The 17,335-nt window shown below is 47.6% G+C and overlaps 2 protein-coding genes across 4 annotated transcripts in view; one reads left to right on the forward strand and one right to left on the reverse strand.

Annotated features, from left to right (window-relative positions):
* psen1 (presenilin 1) overlaps positions 1–8,921 on the reverse strand; it is a 133,057-nt gene extending 124,136 nt beyond the window's left edge. For 2 of the 3 annotated variants that reach the window (XM_073040522.1, XM_073040519.1), the window contains exon 1: positions 8,776–8,921. The gene's annotated coding sequence lies outside the window, so the exon portion shown is untranslated. The remainder of the gene's footprint in view (positions 1–8,775) is intronic. The other variant, XM_073040520.1, reaches the window with a different exon arrangement.
* Positions 8,922–9,164: 243 nt separating this feature from the next.
* LOC140725267 (endogenous retrovirus group 3 member 1 Env polyprotein-like) lies at positions 9,165–16,878 on the forward strand. The gene is made up of 2 exons (XM_073040523.1): positions 9,165–9,911; positions 14,359–16,878. Exon 2 carries the CDS (start codon positions 15,408–15,410, stop codon positions 16,320–16,322), a length of 915 nt encoding a protein of 304 aa, XP_072896624.1. The 5' UTR covers positions 9,165–9,911; positions 14,359–15,407; the 3' UTR covers positions 16,323–16,878.
* Positions 16,879–17,335: the final 457 nt, after the last annotated feature.

Genomic DNA, 17,335 nt, shown 5'->3' on the forward strand with positions numbered 1-17,335 from the left:
CACTGCCTTGAGTAAACAGTGATACTTCTGCCCTCCACCACCTCCTCTAGCCACATTCTTAAAAAAACATCTTCCACATGTACAATGTCCTGTGTATGTTACTAAAAAGGGCTTCTTTGGTTTGTTATGAGTAGGAATGCTTCTTTGTCTGTTAAAAGTTTCTCTTGCCCTTGTTTCGCTTTAGAATGGCTGATATGGTAATTGTATTCATTTGTTAATCAATGGGGAATGTTATTGTGTTTTGTGAGGCTGGGAACTTGGGGGAGGGGTTGCGCAGGCTTGGGGTGTGAGGAGAGTCCGGAGGGAGACGCCGAGGAAGGAGGACGTGCGCTCGGACGACCACCAGGGAGTCCGAAGTGGGAGTTTCCGGAGGACAACCACCGAGGAGTCGAATGGTTCGCTGGATGAGCTCCACCAAGTGCACTAAACTGACTGAACTTTGATAAGTTGGCGCCTTTTGTTTTTTTTCTTGTGTATATATATATATTGTATTGCCTAATACTCTTTTAATTTTAGTAAACTCTTTAAAGTGTATTTCATAATGGTATTTGTTGTGGGTTTGATACTGTTGGCGGGCGCAAGGCATAAACGCGATTCTCACAGCACCTGCATGCACGGGAGGTGGGTTGGTGTGTGGCTGGATCTCTTTTTCCCCTAGACATATACCAGCCTGTTGGATAAGTGTTACATTTGTGGGGTGCTGGTCCGGGATTGGATTGTCAGGGGGCTGTGGAATCGCGCAGTTAGTGAGCGGAAATGGAGAGAGAGAAAATTGTTCGCTGGTGCGGATTTGAAGGTGGTAGAGTACACATGCGTAGTGAGCGGAGTGGATTTTCGAGTTTCGGGAGACGCGGTAGTGCGGGGGTTAAGTTTGGTGAAGGGTATGGGGCAGGTAGAATTGGTAGCTAGACGGTGTGGTAAAGAGATGGAGTCTAGCTGGGTGTTGGTTAGTACGAGTGCTGACGTCAGGACATTGGAACTGCCGGCGACGGTCAGTGTACTGGGGGAGGAGGGGATGAGGATGAGGCTGAGGAGACATCAGAGGAGGAGCTAGAGCTAGAGGAAAACCCCGGAGAGGTGGCAGGCACTAGCAAAGGGAGGAGGGAGGAGGGAGTCGTGACTAGGCCCCGCTCCCCAGGTAGGGTGGAAGCCTCCGAGTTGGCAGCCGCACTTAACTCTCTGGTGGGAGGGGCCGAGAGGCCACGGCTGAAGCTGGGGGTGTTCTCCGGAGCCAAGCCTACTCCGGACGGGGAGGTGGACTATGAGACCTGGATCGAGCATACGTCCTTGATGTTAGAGGAGTGGCCAGGCTTGGAGGAGGAGAAGCGGCAGCGATTGGTGGGAAGTTTGAGGGGTTTAGCAGCCAAAACAGGTCGGGAGTGAAAAGCTGAAAAGTCTGGGGCCTCAGTGGAGAAATGTATAGAAGTTTTGGAGGGAGCGTTTGGGTTGTCAGGGGAACCCTGGCTGCTTTTAGCAGAGTTCCAATGCCTGGAACAATGGAGAGGGGAAAAGCTCTCTGAGTACATATTTAGGATGGAGGGGATGCTCTCGGGGCTGCGGCGCCGAGGGGTAGTGAAGGCGCCTGACGTGGCTAGCGTGAGAATGAGTCAGTTATTCAGTGGCTCTCTGGAGGAGGACAAGGTGGCGTGGACTATTAGGCAGGCTTATAGGAAAGGCCCCCCTCCATCGTTCGGGCAACTGATTAGAGAGGTGCGGGAGGAAGAGAGAGCGTTGGGGCGGAAAAGGGGCGCGGGCCTACGGGAGCGATCCTCAGCGATACAGGACATCGGTGGCTGGCGGCCTTGTCAGTATATGATTTCAGCCTGAGGTACCGGCCCGGAAGCAAGAATGTCGATGCAGATGCTTTGTCTCGTCAGGAGCCGGGGGAACAGGAGAGGGATGAGGAGTGGGAGAGTGTCCCTGCCCCTGGAGTGAAGGCGATGTGTCAGTTTGCTATCACCGTGAAGGCCGAGGGAAGAGGGAGGCTGGAACGAGCCGTGGACCATTTGGGGGGTTTTGACGACGCCATACCCCTAGCTTACTGTGACCTGACCGCACTGAGGTCTAAACAGTTGCCAGAACTGAGTCCGGGGGAAGTGGCAGCTGCTCAGCAAAATGACCCGGGCATTGGCACAGTGTGGAGAGCGGTCGAGAGGGGGGATGAGAAGGCGAAACACCCATTCGTGCCCCTGTTGTTGAAGGAGTGGTCTCAGTTGAAGTTAAAGAACAAAATCTTGTACCAGGTAACGGCGCCTCCGGACCAACCCCACTGTTGGCAACTGGTCCTGCCGGAGGAGTATCGGCAGGCTGTACTCCAGGCCCTACATGATGATTCTGGACACTTGGGGATGGAAAAGACCTATGGATTACTCAAAGACCGGTTCTACTGGCCCCGGATGAGGGGGGAAGTCGAAAAATAGTGTAGGGGCTGCAGTCGTTGCATCCGGAGGAAGACCCTGCCCACGTTGGCAGCTCAACTGTCGCACTTGCAGAGTGCGGGACCTCTGGACCTGGTATGTATGGATTTTCTGTCGATTGAACCTGACACCAGCAACACCGCGAATGTCTTAGTCATCACCGATCATTACACTCGCTATGCTCAGGCATTTCCCACTAAGGATCAGAAGGCGACGACAGTGGCGAAGGTGTTATGGGAGAAGTATTTTGTTCATTACAGCCTTCCCAGGCGAATCCATAGCGATCAGGGGCGGGACTTTGAGAGCCACCTTATCCATGAATTACTGACTATGCTTGGGGTTGAGAAATCCAGGACTACCCCGTATCACCCACAGGGAGATCTGCAGCCAGAGAGGTTCAACCGGACCCTGTTGGATATGCTCGGGACGCTGGAGATTGGGCAGAAAAGCAGGTGGAGTCGTCATATTGGACAACTGGTTCACTGTTACAATTGTACTCGCAATGATGCTACAGGATATTCGCCCTATTATCTGATGTTCGGGCGGGAAGCGAGGTTGCCCATTGACTTGTATTTTGGGGGTGAAGTGGGTGAATTACCCGGGAAGTCCCATCTAAAGTATGTGTCCGACATGAAGAGGGAGTTACAGCGGGCGTACGAGTTGGCCGAGGCGGCGGCTACCAAACAAAATCAGAGGAATAAGATGCAGTATGATCGAAAGGTGAAGTTTGTTCAATTATTGCCGGGCGACCGGGTCCTTTTACGGAATTTGGGACTCCCTGGTAAGCACAAGTTGGCAGACCGATGGGCGGCCAGCCCCTATGTAATAGAGAGCCAGATGCCGAACCTGCCAGTTTACCGGGTGAAACCTGAGGATGGGAAAGGGCCTATCAAGGTACTCCATCGGAATCACCTGCTGCCGCTGGGTCAAGCAGTGCAGGTGGATACGGAGCCAGAGTGGGAGGTTACGCCCAGTACAAGGACTCTGCGAGGGTGCATAGAAAGGGAAGAGACCGCTGCTGAAGAGCGGGGACGGGTCCCTCACCCGGAAATGGCTACTGATTCGGAAGAGGACGACTCAGATGAGTGGCCCCTGTTCCCATTCGCTGGTGCTCCAGTACTCGGAGAGGAGGCTCCTGGCCCTTCCCATACTGAATTGGGTGAGAGGAGGGAAGGTCTTGAGGGTCAGATGGAGAGGCAGCCAACAGTGGTGGGAGAGAGGGTGGAGCCCGAGCGTGAGCCGGAGAGATCTCAGGTGAGGGAGGACCTCCATGAGGAAGGGGGTGAGGGTCTGTCAGGAAGACCTGGGGTGTCCGAGACAGTGGGTTCGCAGGTGGAGAGGGAGCCCAGGGGGGCAGAAGGGGTATGGAGATCTCAGAGGATTAGGCGCCCCCCAGAGCGGTTGATATATGTGGTACCAGGAGAACCGAGTGTGATTTCTACTGCTCTGGGTAGTTATGTCACTGCTTTCTGCACCTGGGTTGGGTTTTGGGTGTTGCAAGAAGCTTTGGGGAACTCTAGTAGTGCCATGAGGGCATGACATTTGCTGGTGGGGAGAGAATGTACAATGTCCTGTGTATGTTACTAAAAAGGTCTTCTTTGGTTTGTTACGAGTAGGAATGCTTCTTTGTCTGTTAAAAGTTTCTCTTGCCCTTGTTTCGCTTTAGAATGGCTGATATGGTAATTGTATTCATTTGTTAATCAATGGGGAATGTTATTGTGTTTTGTGAGGCTGGGAACTTGGGGGAGGGGTTGCACAGGCTTGGGGTGTAAGGAGAGTCCGGAGGGAGACACCGAGGAAGGAGGACGTGCGCTCGGACGACCACCGGGGAGTCCGAAGTGGGAGTTTTGGGAGGACAACCACCGAGGAGTCAAATGGTTCGCTGGATGAGCTCCACCGATGTGCACTAAACTGACTGAACTTTGATAAGTTGACGCCTTTTGTTTTTTTCTTGTATATATGTATATATATATATATTGTATTGCCTAATACTCTTTTAATTTTAGTAAACTCTTTAAAGTGTATTTCATAACGGTATTTGTTGTGGGTTTGATACTGTTGGCAGGCGCGAGGCATAAACGCAATTCTCACAGCACCTGCATGTACGGGAGGTGGGTTGGTGTGTGGCTGGATCTCTTTTTCCCCTAGACATATACCAGCCTGTTGGGTAAGTGTTACACACAAATCCTCTTTAAAACTCTTTCCCCTCACCATAAACCTGTTGCCTCTGTTTTAATAGCTCTACTAAGGGTAAAAGACACATTAAATACCCTTCACGCTTAGCCTATCCAACTCACACCACCCTGGGGAATCTCTTCTGCACTCTCTCCGAGACAATCACATCTTTCTAAGAGTACAATGACCAAAGATGCACACGATACTCCAAGTGCAGACTAACCAGTGTGTTGTGGTTTCAATACAGACAGTCCCCGAGTTACAAACGTCCAACTTACGAACAACTCGTACTTACGAACAGCCTGCCACAAAGCCTATTATATTAAAAATTCATCGACTCGAGGAAGGAGAACGCTGTCCGTCATTTTAAGTCAGATCACGTTGCCGTTAACACTGTTTTTGAGTGTGTAACTTCGTATTTGGCTTAAATTTTTCTTAGCAAGGTTCACCCTGACCTCCCTTTTCCAGTCAGCACTGCCCCCACTTGTCCCATTTAACCTGTCTCAGTGCGGGTGGACTTTAGGACCCGGAGGAGCACAGGACCCGCCTCCCGCGGCTGCTGCTGAATCCGCAGTGTTTCTGTTCAGTTGACGGAAAATGATCACGATTGAAAATAAAGTGGAAATAATAAAGCAATCGGAAAGAGGTGAAACACCATCAATCATTGGAAAAGTGTTAGGCTACAATCAGTCAACAATTGGAACAATTTTAAAGGATAAAGTGAGAATAATGGAGCATGTGAAAGGCCCTGCCCCAATAAAAGCTACAATTATTACTAAGCAACGCAGTGGTTTAATTATTGAAATACATACGTTTCTTAAGTGTTTTATATGCATAGAAAGGTAAAATATATACTATATACTAAGACAAACATTTGACTAACTGACACTAAATAATACCGGATGTGCCTGTTCTGACTTATGTACAAATCTGACTTAAAGACGGACTTAGGAACAGAACTCGTTCGTAACCCGGGGACTGCCTGTATATCATCCCAACTCTTATATTCTATGCCCCAACATATGAAGGCAAGCATGTCATAATGTCATATACCTAATTAACCACCCTATCTATCCATGTAGCCATTAGATATTGGTATCAGTGGATTATCATCAATGAGACTAGAGATATTGATAAAGAAATTGGCCTTCAAAAACATTAAAGGACAAGTGGGAGACAGAAATCCAGGTCTGTGTAGAAACTTCCAGAATTTAAGCCCTACACAGAAGGCATGGCTAAAGGTGATAAAAAGAAAATGACAGTTTACAAGCCTTTAAGACCTCTGTTCAAACTCTGGCTGAAAGGATGTGAGGAAAATGGAAGAGCAGATCATTATTTCAATGGTAAAAAATTGCTGCATGCTGCTGTGCAGAGGGACTTGGGAGTGCTTGTGCATGAATCACAAAAGGTTGGTTTGCCGGTGCAGCAGGCTATCAAGAAAGCAAATGGTATGTCGGCCTTCATTGCTAGAGGGATTGAATTGAAGAATATGTAGGTTATGCTCTAACTGTACCAGGTACTGGTGAGGTCACATCTGGAGTACTGCGAGCAGTTCTGGTCTCCTTACTTCAGGAAGGATATACTGGCTTTGGAGGTGGTGCAGAAGAGGTTCACCAGCTTGATTCCAGAGATGAGGGGGTTAGACTATGTGAAGAGATTGAGTCACCTGGGACTGTATTCGCTGCAATTCAAAAGAATGGGAGGAGATCTTACAGATCTTCCTTATATAAAATAATAAAAGGGATAGATAAGAAAGGCAGAAAAATTGTTTCCACTCGTAGGTGAGACTAGAACTAGGGACATAGCCTCAAGATTCGGGGAAGTAGATTTAGGATGAAGAGGAGGAGGAACTGCTTTTCCCAGAGCATGGTGAATCTGTGAAATCCTCTGCCCAATGGAAGCTACCTCTGTAAATAGATTTAAGACAAGGTTGGATAGATTTTTGCATAGTAGGAGAATTGAGGGATATGAGGAAAAGGCAGGTAGGTGGAGATGAGTCCATGGCCAGATCAGCCATGATCTTATTGAATGGCAGAGCAGGCTCAATTCGTCAGGTGGCAAACTCCTGCTCCTATTGTTTTATGTTCTTATGACTAAACCCACAACGGGATTTACAAATGAGAACTTCCAAAGTCAGTGTTGAAATGGGAAGCAAAAAAAATCAGTAAATTTCAGAAGTGAATGAAACATGGTGCAAATCGAGATAGAGGAAGAAAGAATTATAGATTTTGCCTAGAGTTAACATAAACATGAATGGTGGTTTCAGCATTATGTTTAGGCAGTGGTAAATCTGGAAAGGCAAAATGTATTTGGAATTAGATTGTCCTGCTGTCAGATGCTAATCTCAGAGTCAAATAAGCCATGAAGGTCATGAACAGTCTGTTTCCTATTTTGACAGAGTTGGAGATGATGGCCAAGGAACATATTTTTTGCAGTCTGAAGGGAATGACTAAGACCATCATTGGGTGTTTGATGTTTTCCTTAAATAGATTCCATTATGTTTCTTTGTTTCACGGCTATCTGTAGGAAGACAAATCTCAAGGTTGTATACTGCATACATATGTTGATAATAAATGTACATTGAACTTATACAATTTTTTGAGAGGAAATATCTCCTGCTCTAGTAATGGAATTTGGATAATCAATCTGACAGGGTCAGTGACACAGGAGAGATGATGGTGAAGTAGAGCTGGATGTCATCGATTGGCATCTGAAACATGACATCAAAGTTCAAAAAACACTTATTATGAAAGTATGCATATCATTTACAACCTTGAGTTTGTCCTCTTGCAGGCAGCCACAAAACAAAGAAACACAATAGAATCCATTTAAAAAACCCTACACAACAAAGACTGTCAAACACCCAAAGTGTGAAAAAAGGAAAAGATCACACAAACAATAAAAAAGTAAACAAATAACATTCAGAACATGAACTGCAGAGTCCCCGAACACATGGTCAGTCACACAGCCAGTCCAAGGTTGAGATGAGTGCCAGTGGTTGCAGGCCACAGCTATAGAGTCAATTCAGGGTTCAGGCAAGTAAACTATGATATTATAAAAATTGTTATAACTTAGATTTGTTTTTCTTGTGAACGCTCTATCTCTGATGCTATGTGCCTGTGAAGCTGCTGCAAGTCAGTTTCTCATTGCACCTGTGCTCAAATTCATTGTCATATATACACAACTTTGATTTCAGGGTTACCAACAGGTAGCATACAGGCCAAGAAATAAATGTGGTCAAGTAGAGATAACTAGGACTAGAATCCAATCTGGTAGTTGTACTGGACAAACAAGAATAGAAACAAGGATAGGCCAATTCAGCTGAATGGCAAAACAATATTGGATAAAAAGTGTGAAGCAGGGTCATCAGTGATTGTTAGCAGATACCCGCATCGCACATTAGCAAGTTGAAAGAATGAAGATACCAAGTATATCATACAGGTCATGTGAAAGCACTTATCACTCAATCTAGAATAACTTATTACAGGTACAGCATAAACAGTTAATAAATTATCCCCTTTCGTTAACATAACATATGGTATATGTATGTTCCACATGATATCAACAAGTATATGTTAAAATTCACCTCTTAAGTAATGTCTGGATACCAACTTTGACCACCTTGGAGATCAGGTTTGATATACACACTCAATTGTTTACTTTCCACATTGAGGTAAAACCAGGTAACACGAATGCTGTTCAATAGCTAACTTGTTTTACAGTTGTTCGTGAAACTAGGTATACAGATTGCTGAAATTTCAGAATCTTAATGGCGAAACACAAGACAGCACAACAGAACTAGTCAGACTTGTTAAATAAAAAGTCCTCAACAAGCTAATTTTTGGAAGGTGAATGACCACTCTGATGGACGAGTTGACCAGCAGCCGGGAGGGGTAGTAAGAGCCGGGCACTGTGGGGGAGGAAGAAAGTGGGGGTGGGGGCGGGGGCATATATTTCAGCCGTGATCTAACACAGCGACAGCACTCGAGCAGTTGTTCCCGACAGATGTATATCACGGCGGATCCAGGGGAAGCAGGTCCTGCCGAGTCACATCCCATTACAGCAGACTGACTGTGGGAATCAGTGACTTAACCAGTCGTCCGGGAAAGGGCCGGGGACGGGCTAACACCGAGCACACCGCTCTGCTTCAACCCAAGACAATACATCCGAACTGGGCCCTTACCGCCCTCGCCTCCACTCACGATGAAGAACCACTCGGTCACGGCTGATACAAACTGGCGATCACCGGCACCCTCACCCGCCGCCGTCTCTGCGCCGCCCGGTGTGACGACACTTCCGGTGCCAAGACCTAGCCGCAACACTGACGTCAACGCGTAACAGGCGAACACCCTGGAGTCCGAGTGTCTCTCTTTCAGCGGCCTGTCCCAGAAACAGGCCCACTCCAGCAACTGGTCCTCTATCATAACCTCCCCTTCCAATTGGTTCTTCATGGCATTCAGCTAAAGCTCTTCAGTTGCTTCCTCCTGGACAACAAGCACACTAATGTGGCATCAGGTTTCTTCCCTAGCTAGAGCTACCCCGTAAGCTACTCCCACTAGCATTAGCTGTAAGAAGAGAAAGGGTTAAGGTTAGACTGTGCTAAGATCTAAGCTTACAAAACATATGCTGACACATTGCTAAATAAGGATATAAGATTCTTGTAAAACTGTATAGGTACAATCTGTACCTTGTGGTAATCATGAAGAACTAAAAAGGAGTCATTAAGCTAGGAGCTGAGAGCGGAGGTGGATGAAACAGATGGAGATAAGCTGTACTCTTGTGGCTAACTCCAAGGCCGATGAATGTTTTGAAAACTTGGCAGACATGGCTCTGCGGATGGCTAACTCCAAGGACAGAGGATATGAGAAAATGTGTATGTGACCCCCGAAATGTACAAGCCTGTGGGGAGGGGGAGAGTGGAGCTGACTATGAATAATTGTAGGAATGATACAGCAACTGAGGGACACGTGATAACCTACTTGAAACTGTATAAAAGGAAATGAAATGTAATGCTCTGGGCTCAATACTGCTGGAGCAGTTTTGGGTCCGACTCTGCAGACTCGTGAAAAATAAAGCTTTGCCGCTTTGCAGTTTGCTGAGACTCAGAGTGTAGGATTATTTCTGACAGCTGGGGGCTCGTCCGGGATCCCCACTCCGGTCGTGGAGGGCGAGAGGAAGGACATCGGAGAAGGTGCACCCTGCCGAGTTCGGCAGTCCCTGATTCCTTGCTCGTCGTCTGAAACGGCTTGAGCGAGTGAGATCCGGACAGCGCAAGGCGGCAAAGCAGGGAGGAAAGGAGACGGTTCTACGGCACACCGGGTAAGTGAGACTAGCTAACTGAGATCTAGGTGGGTGTGACCGGGTAAAGTAGGTGTGACGACACCTAGAGTAAAAAGAACCGGGCCGGGAAGGGAATAATGGGAGGGGGAAGCTCAAAGGAAAAGGAGCCGGAGAGTTCGGGTTTGTTCCCGAAGGTACCTCCTGATAGCCCCCTCGGTAGAATGTTTGCAGGATGGGGATATGGACGAACAAAGGGAAAGCAGAAAAAGAGAATGGTAGAATATTGCAAATTATGGTCCAAACAGCCAATAACAGGGTCCTCGGTATGGTGGCCACCATTTGGGTCAGATGAGGATTGGGTTAGACAGGCCTTAAACATATATGTAAACTCTAAACCAAATGTGAGAGAGGAAGAAAATGAGTATGCCTCTTGCTGGGTTCCCGGACCAGGAGACTCCGCAAGAAGTTTTAAACTAGAAACTAAAACTAAGGAGGAAGAGCCTCCTTGGGAAGTGTTGAATCATCTACCTCCCCCTTATGTTCCCCGGCCCCAGCAGCCCGAACAAGCTGCTAGTGCTCCGCATCCGGATGATCCGCAACGGCAGGCGGAAGAGGAGAGAGAGAAAGGAGAAGGGGAATGCCGGGGAACCTAAGTTTCCCCTGTTAAACCCGAACTGGGATAAGCAGACCGGAGAAGGTCAAGGAAACATGAGAGACATGAGGGAATTCCTGATAAAGGGAATAAGACAAGCGGTCCCCAAGGGTCATAACTTCACTAAGGCGTTCGGAAGCCACCAGAACCCCGATGAGACCCCAACTGACTTCCTGGATAGAATTCGGAAAAATATGCAACAATATGCGGGGGTAGACCTGGAGACAGAGGTGGGACAACAGCTAATTAGGGTAGAATTTGTATCGAAAGCCTGGCCAGACATTCGGAAGAAACTAGAGAAGATAGAGGACTGGAATTCAAAACCCTTGAGCGAATTACTGCGAGAAGCGCAGAAGGTGTTTGTAAGAAGAGACGAGGAGAAACAGAAAAATACCGCTAGGATAATGGTTCAGACAGTACGGCAAGTAACCACAGAAAACAGGGAAAAGAGGGGAACGTGGTCAGACCGAGGCAATGGCCAAGAACCAGGAAGGAAAACGCGAAGGACTCTAAGATGCTTCCACTGTAACGAGGAAGGACATTTTAAACGGGAATGTCCTAAGTATCGGCGAGAGGTCAGGTCATATGCCATGATGGAGGACGAAGACTAGGGGGGTCGGGGGTTCCTACCCTTGGGGAGAAGAAACTATCGACAGGAACCCCTGGTAAATCTGAAATTAGGTCCCCAAGGGTCAGATACAACCTTTATGGTAGATTCGGGTGCTGAAAGATCCAGTGTAATCCAGATACCTCCCGGCGCCCGAACAGGAACAAGAGTAATGAAGGTATCCGGTATCGGAGGAAAAACGATACAAGTGTCCATTGTGGACAATGTGGAAGTCGGATATGAAGATAGGGCAACAAGGCAAGACCTTCTCCTGCTGCCCTCGGCAGGATTCAACCTATTAGGAAGGGACCTGCAAGTGCAACTGGGCATTGGAACAGTGCCGAACAATGGAGAAATAATAGTAAAATTATTCGCATTAAAAGAAGAGGACGACCAGAAAATAGAGCCCGAGGTGTGGTATAGAGAGGGAAATAGGGGAGGATTGAACATCAGCCCTCTACAGATCACCTTGCTACCGGACGGTCGCCCAGTAAGGAGGAAGCAGTATCCCATTGCGATGGGAGGAAGAAAAGGGCTGCAGCCGGTAATTGAAGGGCTGATCGCAGATGGACTGCTGGAAGAATGTATGTCGCCATATAATACCCCCATCCTCCCGGTGCGAAAGCCGGACGGGACTTATCGGATGGTACAAGACCTGCGGGGTCTAAATGCAGTAGTCCAGACCCGATACCCGGTAGTACCCAACCCGTACACCCTGATGAGTAAAATCTCCCCTGACCATGAATGGTTCAGTGTAATAGATCTAAAAGATGCTTTCTGGAGTTGCCCGCTAGAAGAAAGCAGTCGGGACATGTTTGCGTTTGAATGGGAAAATCCTACAACAGGGCGGAAAAGACAACTCAGATGGACGGTCCTGCCGCAAGGATTCACTGAGTCACCTAACCTATTCGGGCAGGTCTTGGAGCAAGTACTAGTGGAATTCCAATGTGCTCCAGAGAACCAACTGCTACAGTATGTGGATGATTTATTACTATCCGGGCCAACACAGAAAGGGGTGCAGGAAGATACCATCAGATTACTGAACTTCCTAGGGAAAAAGGGGCTACGGGTCTCCAAGAAAAAGTTACAATTCGTGGAAAAGGAAGTAAGGTATCTGGGACACCGGGTCAGTAAGGGACAGCGAAGCATTACCCCAGAAAGGATAGCTGGAATAACAGGGATGTCGCTACCTCGTACCAAGAAGGAGATACGACAGTTCCTGGGGTTAGTGGGGTATTGTCGAATCTGGATTGAGAATTATACTCCCCTGGTGAGATTTCTGTATGATAAACTCGGGCAAGATGAGCAAACAGTAAAATGGACAAAGGAAGAGGAGCAAAAATTCAACTATATCAAGGGGCAATTGATCCGTGCTCCGGTGTTAGTCTTGCCAGCCCTGGAAAAACCATTCCAGCTGTACGTCAACAATGCCGGAGGAATGGCCCAAGGGGTACTCACCCAACTAAGAGGAGGAAAGCGGCAACCCGTGGCTTTCCTGTCAAAAATGTTAGACCCGGTATCGCGTGGATGGCCCACCTGTATCCAAGCAGTGGCAGCGACAGCGGTATTGGTAGAGGAAGCCCGGAAACTAACCTTTGGAGGGAAGATCACAGTGCATTCTCCCCACTCGGTCAGCACCCTACTAGCCCAGAAGGCACATCGGTGGCTCACTGACTCCCGCATTCTAAAGTACGAAACTATACTGATGACCGGAGAAGACCTAAACTTCGCAAAGGATTCCAGTTGCAACCCAGCCCAGTTCCTCTATGGAGGACTAGAAGAAAAGGAGTCAGAACACGACTGTATTGAATTGTTGGACTTGCAAACAAAGAGCCGGGAGGACTTACAGGAAGTTCCCCTGGGAGAAGGACAGGAATTGTATATAGATGGATCCTCACGATGTATTGATGGAGTACGGCACAGCGGATATGCCATCATTGACGGAGAGACTGAAAGAATAGTGGAGTCCGGGAGATTACCGGGAAACTGGTCGGCCCAGTCATGCGAATTATACGCACTCCAGAGGGCTCTGAGGATATTGGAGAAGAAGATCGGAACAATATACACTGACTCTAAGTACGCCTATGGGATAGTACATACCTTTGGGAAGATATGGAAAGAAAGAGGACTGATAACGGCCAGAGGAAAGGGACTGGCACACGAGCAAATGATAAGTATGACATTGGAAGCCCTGGCCCTACCAACTGAGATTGCGGTAGTACATGTACCCGGACACCAAAAAGGATCAACACCTGAAGCAGTAGGGAACCGTCTAGCCGATGGGGAGGCCAAACGAGCAGCCGTTGAAGACCCGATCCAACTCCTGACCTTGATACCAGTGAGGGAAGGACTTACTAAACAACCTATGTTTACCCAAATAGAGATTGATAGCATGAACCAACTAGGAGCCCGAAAAGACACTGATGGTAAATGGACGGTCCCGGATGGGAGACAGGTACTAAATAAGGAAGTAACCCGCAACATCCTCCAACAGTTGCACCATCAAACCCACTGGGGAGTACAGGCCATGTGCGACACAATTCTGAGGGACTATGTATGCAAAGGAATATACACACTGGCCCAGCAAGAGATAACTGGATGTCCGACGTGCCAGCGGATAAACAAGAAAGTGATGCGATCCACTCCAAAAGGTGGCCAGCCACTGGCCATGAGACCGTTCCATAGAGTCCAGATCGACTTTACCGAACTACCCTCAGTGCAGAGATGGAAGTACCTGTTAGTAATAGTGGATCATTTTACCCACTGGGTGGAAGCATACCCGACCACAAAGGCCGATGCGCCTACAGTAGCCCGAATACTACTAGAAAACATAATCCCCAGATATGGGATCATGGGGTCCATAGACTCGGACAGAGGGACACACTTTGCCTCCAAGACGCACCAGTTGATTTGTGATGCATTGAGTATCCAATGGAAATACCATACCCCGTGGCATCCCCAGAGTTCGGGACGGGTGGAAAGGATGAACAGTACCTTAAAGGCGCAATTGACCAAATTAATGCTAGAAACCAAGTTACCCTGGACTAAGTGTCTCCCCATCGCCCTGTTAAGAATCCGAACAGCACCCAGGAAGGATATAGGAATCTCCCCCTATGAAATGCTGTTTGGACTCCCGTATTGGAATAAGGTAGAAGGGTACCCCACGCTACAAGGGGGTGATATTTTTATAAGGAACTATTTACTGGCACTATCTCGTTCCTTTGCAGAACTGCGGAAGAAGGGTCTCTTGGCCCAGACTCCGCCGCTCGACTTTGCTTTACATCAGATCGTGCCTGGAGATTGGGTTCTGGTACGGACCTGGAAGCCGGAGAAGTTACAACCACAGTGGGAAGGCCCTTTCCAGGTCCTGTTAACCACCGAGGCGGCCGTACGAACAAAAGAGAAAGGGTGGACCCACGCATCCAGAATAAAGGGACCAGTTAAGCCTGAGGGACACACGGAGTGGACCTGTGTTCCCAGTGAAGAACCGTTGGTGGTGAAACTGAAAAGGCAACAAAAATGAACTCAATGTGGACTGTTACATTATTGACTGTAATATATTTAATTCTGTATGTGGGAAAAATAGAAGGGAAATGTGACAAGTGTAGGAACCGAGTTTTGGAGAAAGGAAAAGAACGACCCGGGGCCCTTGTGTCACATTCACATGTAAATGACCAATGTTATGGAAAAGAAAAAGAGGAATGTGAAGAGGGAGGAATAAAATATACCCTGAGAAAGAACAGGGGATACCCCGGTGGATCAGTGAGAGAAGAAAAAGGAGAAGGGAGAAGTTGGAGTGTACGAGAAAGTACATGCCCTGAGACAGAATGGATATGTGAAAGGAAAGAAAAAGGAAGGGCAGAGTTTGGTGGAGTCAGAGAAGAATGGGGAACCTATGGAAAAACAAGACCGGAAATGAAGGAAAACCTGTTTATAGACTTAGCAACTCGAATAGCTACAAGTTTAAATGTAAGTGACTGTTGGGTTTGTGGGGGACCCCACATGAGCGAGCAATGGCCATGGATAGGTGAGAGTTTGAGTGTGTGGGAGCTATTGGCTCATGATTGGGATAAGAAAAGGACTGGGAGGACGTAAGAATGGAAGTTAACAAACTATCCGGAAGGACAAGTATGTGTAGAAAGAAAAGGGAAGGTGAAAGTAGGAGAAAGCCCATGTCAGAGTATAAAGTTGGCTAAAACAAAAAAATAATGCCACTTGGTGGCCCGAGGAGCCGACTTGGTACATAACTAAAGGGGCAAAGGACAATTGTACGGCTATGGGAAACAATTCGGGAATCTGGAATTGCAGTGGGCATAACCCGTACGAAGGAATTCCCAGTGTTTGGAAAGCCTGGCGGAAAGCAAAGAAAGGAGGATTTGTTCCAGAAGGTCTGTTCTGGATTTGTGGGAATCAGGCATACACCAAATTGCCGAAAGGATGGGGAGGAGTTTGTTTCTTAGGCCTTATAAGGCCAGAGTTCTTCCTCCTACCCCAGGATGAAGATAGGGAATTGGGAATCAAGTTATTTGACTCACTGAGAAGGGAGAAGCGGGAGATAAAGGTGGGAGAATGGGGCGACGAGTGGCCTCCAGCACGCATCATTGAATATTACGGACCAGCAACTTGGGCCCAGGATGGGTCATGGGGTTACCGAACCCCGGTATATATGTTAAATCGAATAATACGCCTACAAGCTGTAGTAGAGGTGATCACCAACCAAACCGCATTGGCTCTGGAATTGCTGGCTGAGCAGCAAAGCCAGATGAGAACAGCCATATACCAAAATCGATTAGCATTGGATTACCTATTGGCCTCCGAGGGAGGGGTCTGTGGAAAGTTCAATCTGACAAACTGTTGCCTAAAGATAAATGATAATGGAAAGGCAGTGTTGAAAATATCCGACAAAATTCGGAAGTTGGCCCATGTGCCAGTACAAACTTGGAGATCCTTAGGGAACCTGAGTTGGCTGGATAGTCTGCTGGGAGGAAGCTGGTGGCGAATAGCCCTGTTAATATTTGGCGGAATACTCATAATGATAATCATATTACCATGCTTAATACCCTGCTTGAGAGCATTAATAACGCGAGTAGTAGTACAGGTAATGCAGCCAGGGAACCCAGCTGACCCGGCTAAAATGCTGTTGCAACGAGGCAGAGAACTGGAAGAGTGGAATCCCTGGACAAATCCTTAGCACACTCTAAAAAGAAAAAGGGTGGAATTGTAAGAAGAGAAAGGGTTAAGGTTAGACTGTGCTAAGATCTAAGCTTACAAAACATATGCTGACACATTGCTAAATAAGGATATAAGATTCTTGTAAAACTGTATAGGTACAATCTGTACCTTGTGGTAATCATGAAGAACTAAAAAGGAGTCATTAAGCTAGGAGCTGAGAGCGGAGGTGGATGAAACAGATGGAGATAAGCTGTACTCTTGTGGCTAACTCCAAGGCCGATGAATGTTTTGAAAACTTGGCAGACATGGCTCTGCGGATGGCTAACTCCAAGGACAGAGGATATGAGAAAATGTGTATGTGACCCCCGAAATGTACAAGCCTGTGGGGAGGGGGAGAGTGGAGCTGACTATGAATAATTGTAGGAATGATACAGCAACTGAGGGACACGTGATAACCTACTTGAAACTGTATAAAAGGAAATGAAATGTAATGCTCTGGGCTCAATACTGCTGGAGCAGTTTTGGGTCCGACTCTGCAGACTCGTGAAAAATAAAGCTTTGCCGCTTTGCAGTTTGCTGAGACTCAGAGTGTAGGATTATTTCTGACATTAGCTCATCCCCTGTAAGACTCCCCTTCTCCCATTCCTGCGTTAACACTGAACTCAACAATAATGAAATGCTTTGTGTAGCTGGTTATGGAAGACTATGTGTGCAGGAAGTGTATCCTGCTGCAGCTCCTGATAGACAGCATGGTGGCACTGGAGCTGCTCCTGGACTCACTTTGGAGCATCGGAGATGCTCAGAATGTTGTGGATAGCACATTTAGTGAGTTGGTCACACTGCAGTTTAAGGATCTAAGGAAAGGTAGGGAATGGGTGACCAACAGGAAGAGTAGTAGCAGGAAGGTAGTACAGGAGTCTCCTGCAGTCATCTCCCTCCAAAGCAGATATACTGCTTTGGAGTCTGTTGGGGAGATGGCTGATCAGGTGAAGGCAGCAGTAGCCAGGATCATGGCACCACGGGTGGCTCTGC

This window comes from Hemitrygon akajei, chromosome 3 (genome assembly GCF_048418815.1).
Source record: "Hemitrygon akajei chromosome 3, sHemAka1.3, whole genome shotgun sequence".
In the NCBI taxonomy this organism is placed as follows: Eukaryota; Metazoa; Chordata; class Chondrichthyes; order Myliobatiformes; family Dasyatidae; genus Hemitrygon; species Hemitrygon akajei.

What these genes read in the sequence shown, in the direction of transcription:
- LOC140725267 (XM_073040523.1), top strand. Translation starts at nt 15,408, where the DNA reads ATGGGAAACAATTCGGGAATCTGGAATTGCAGTGGGCATAACCCGTAC.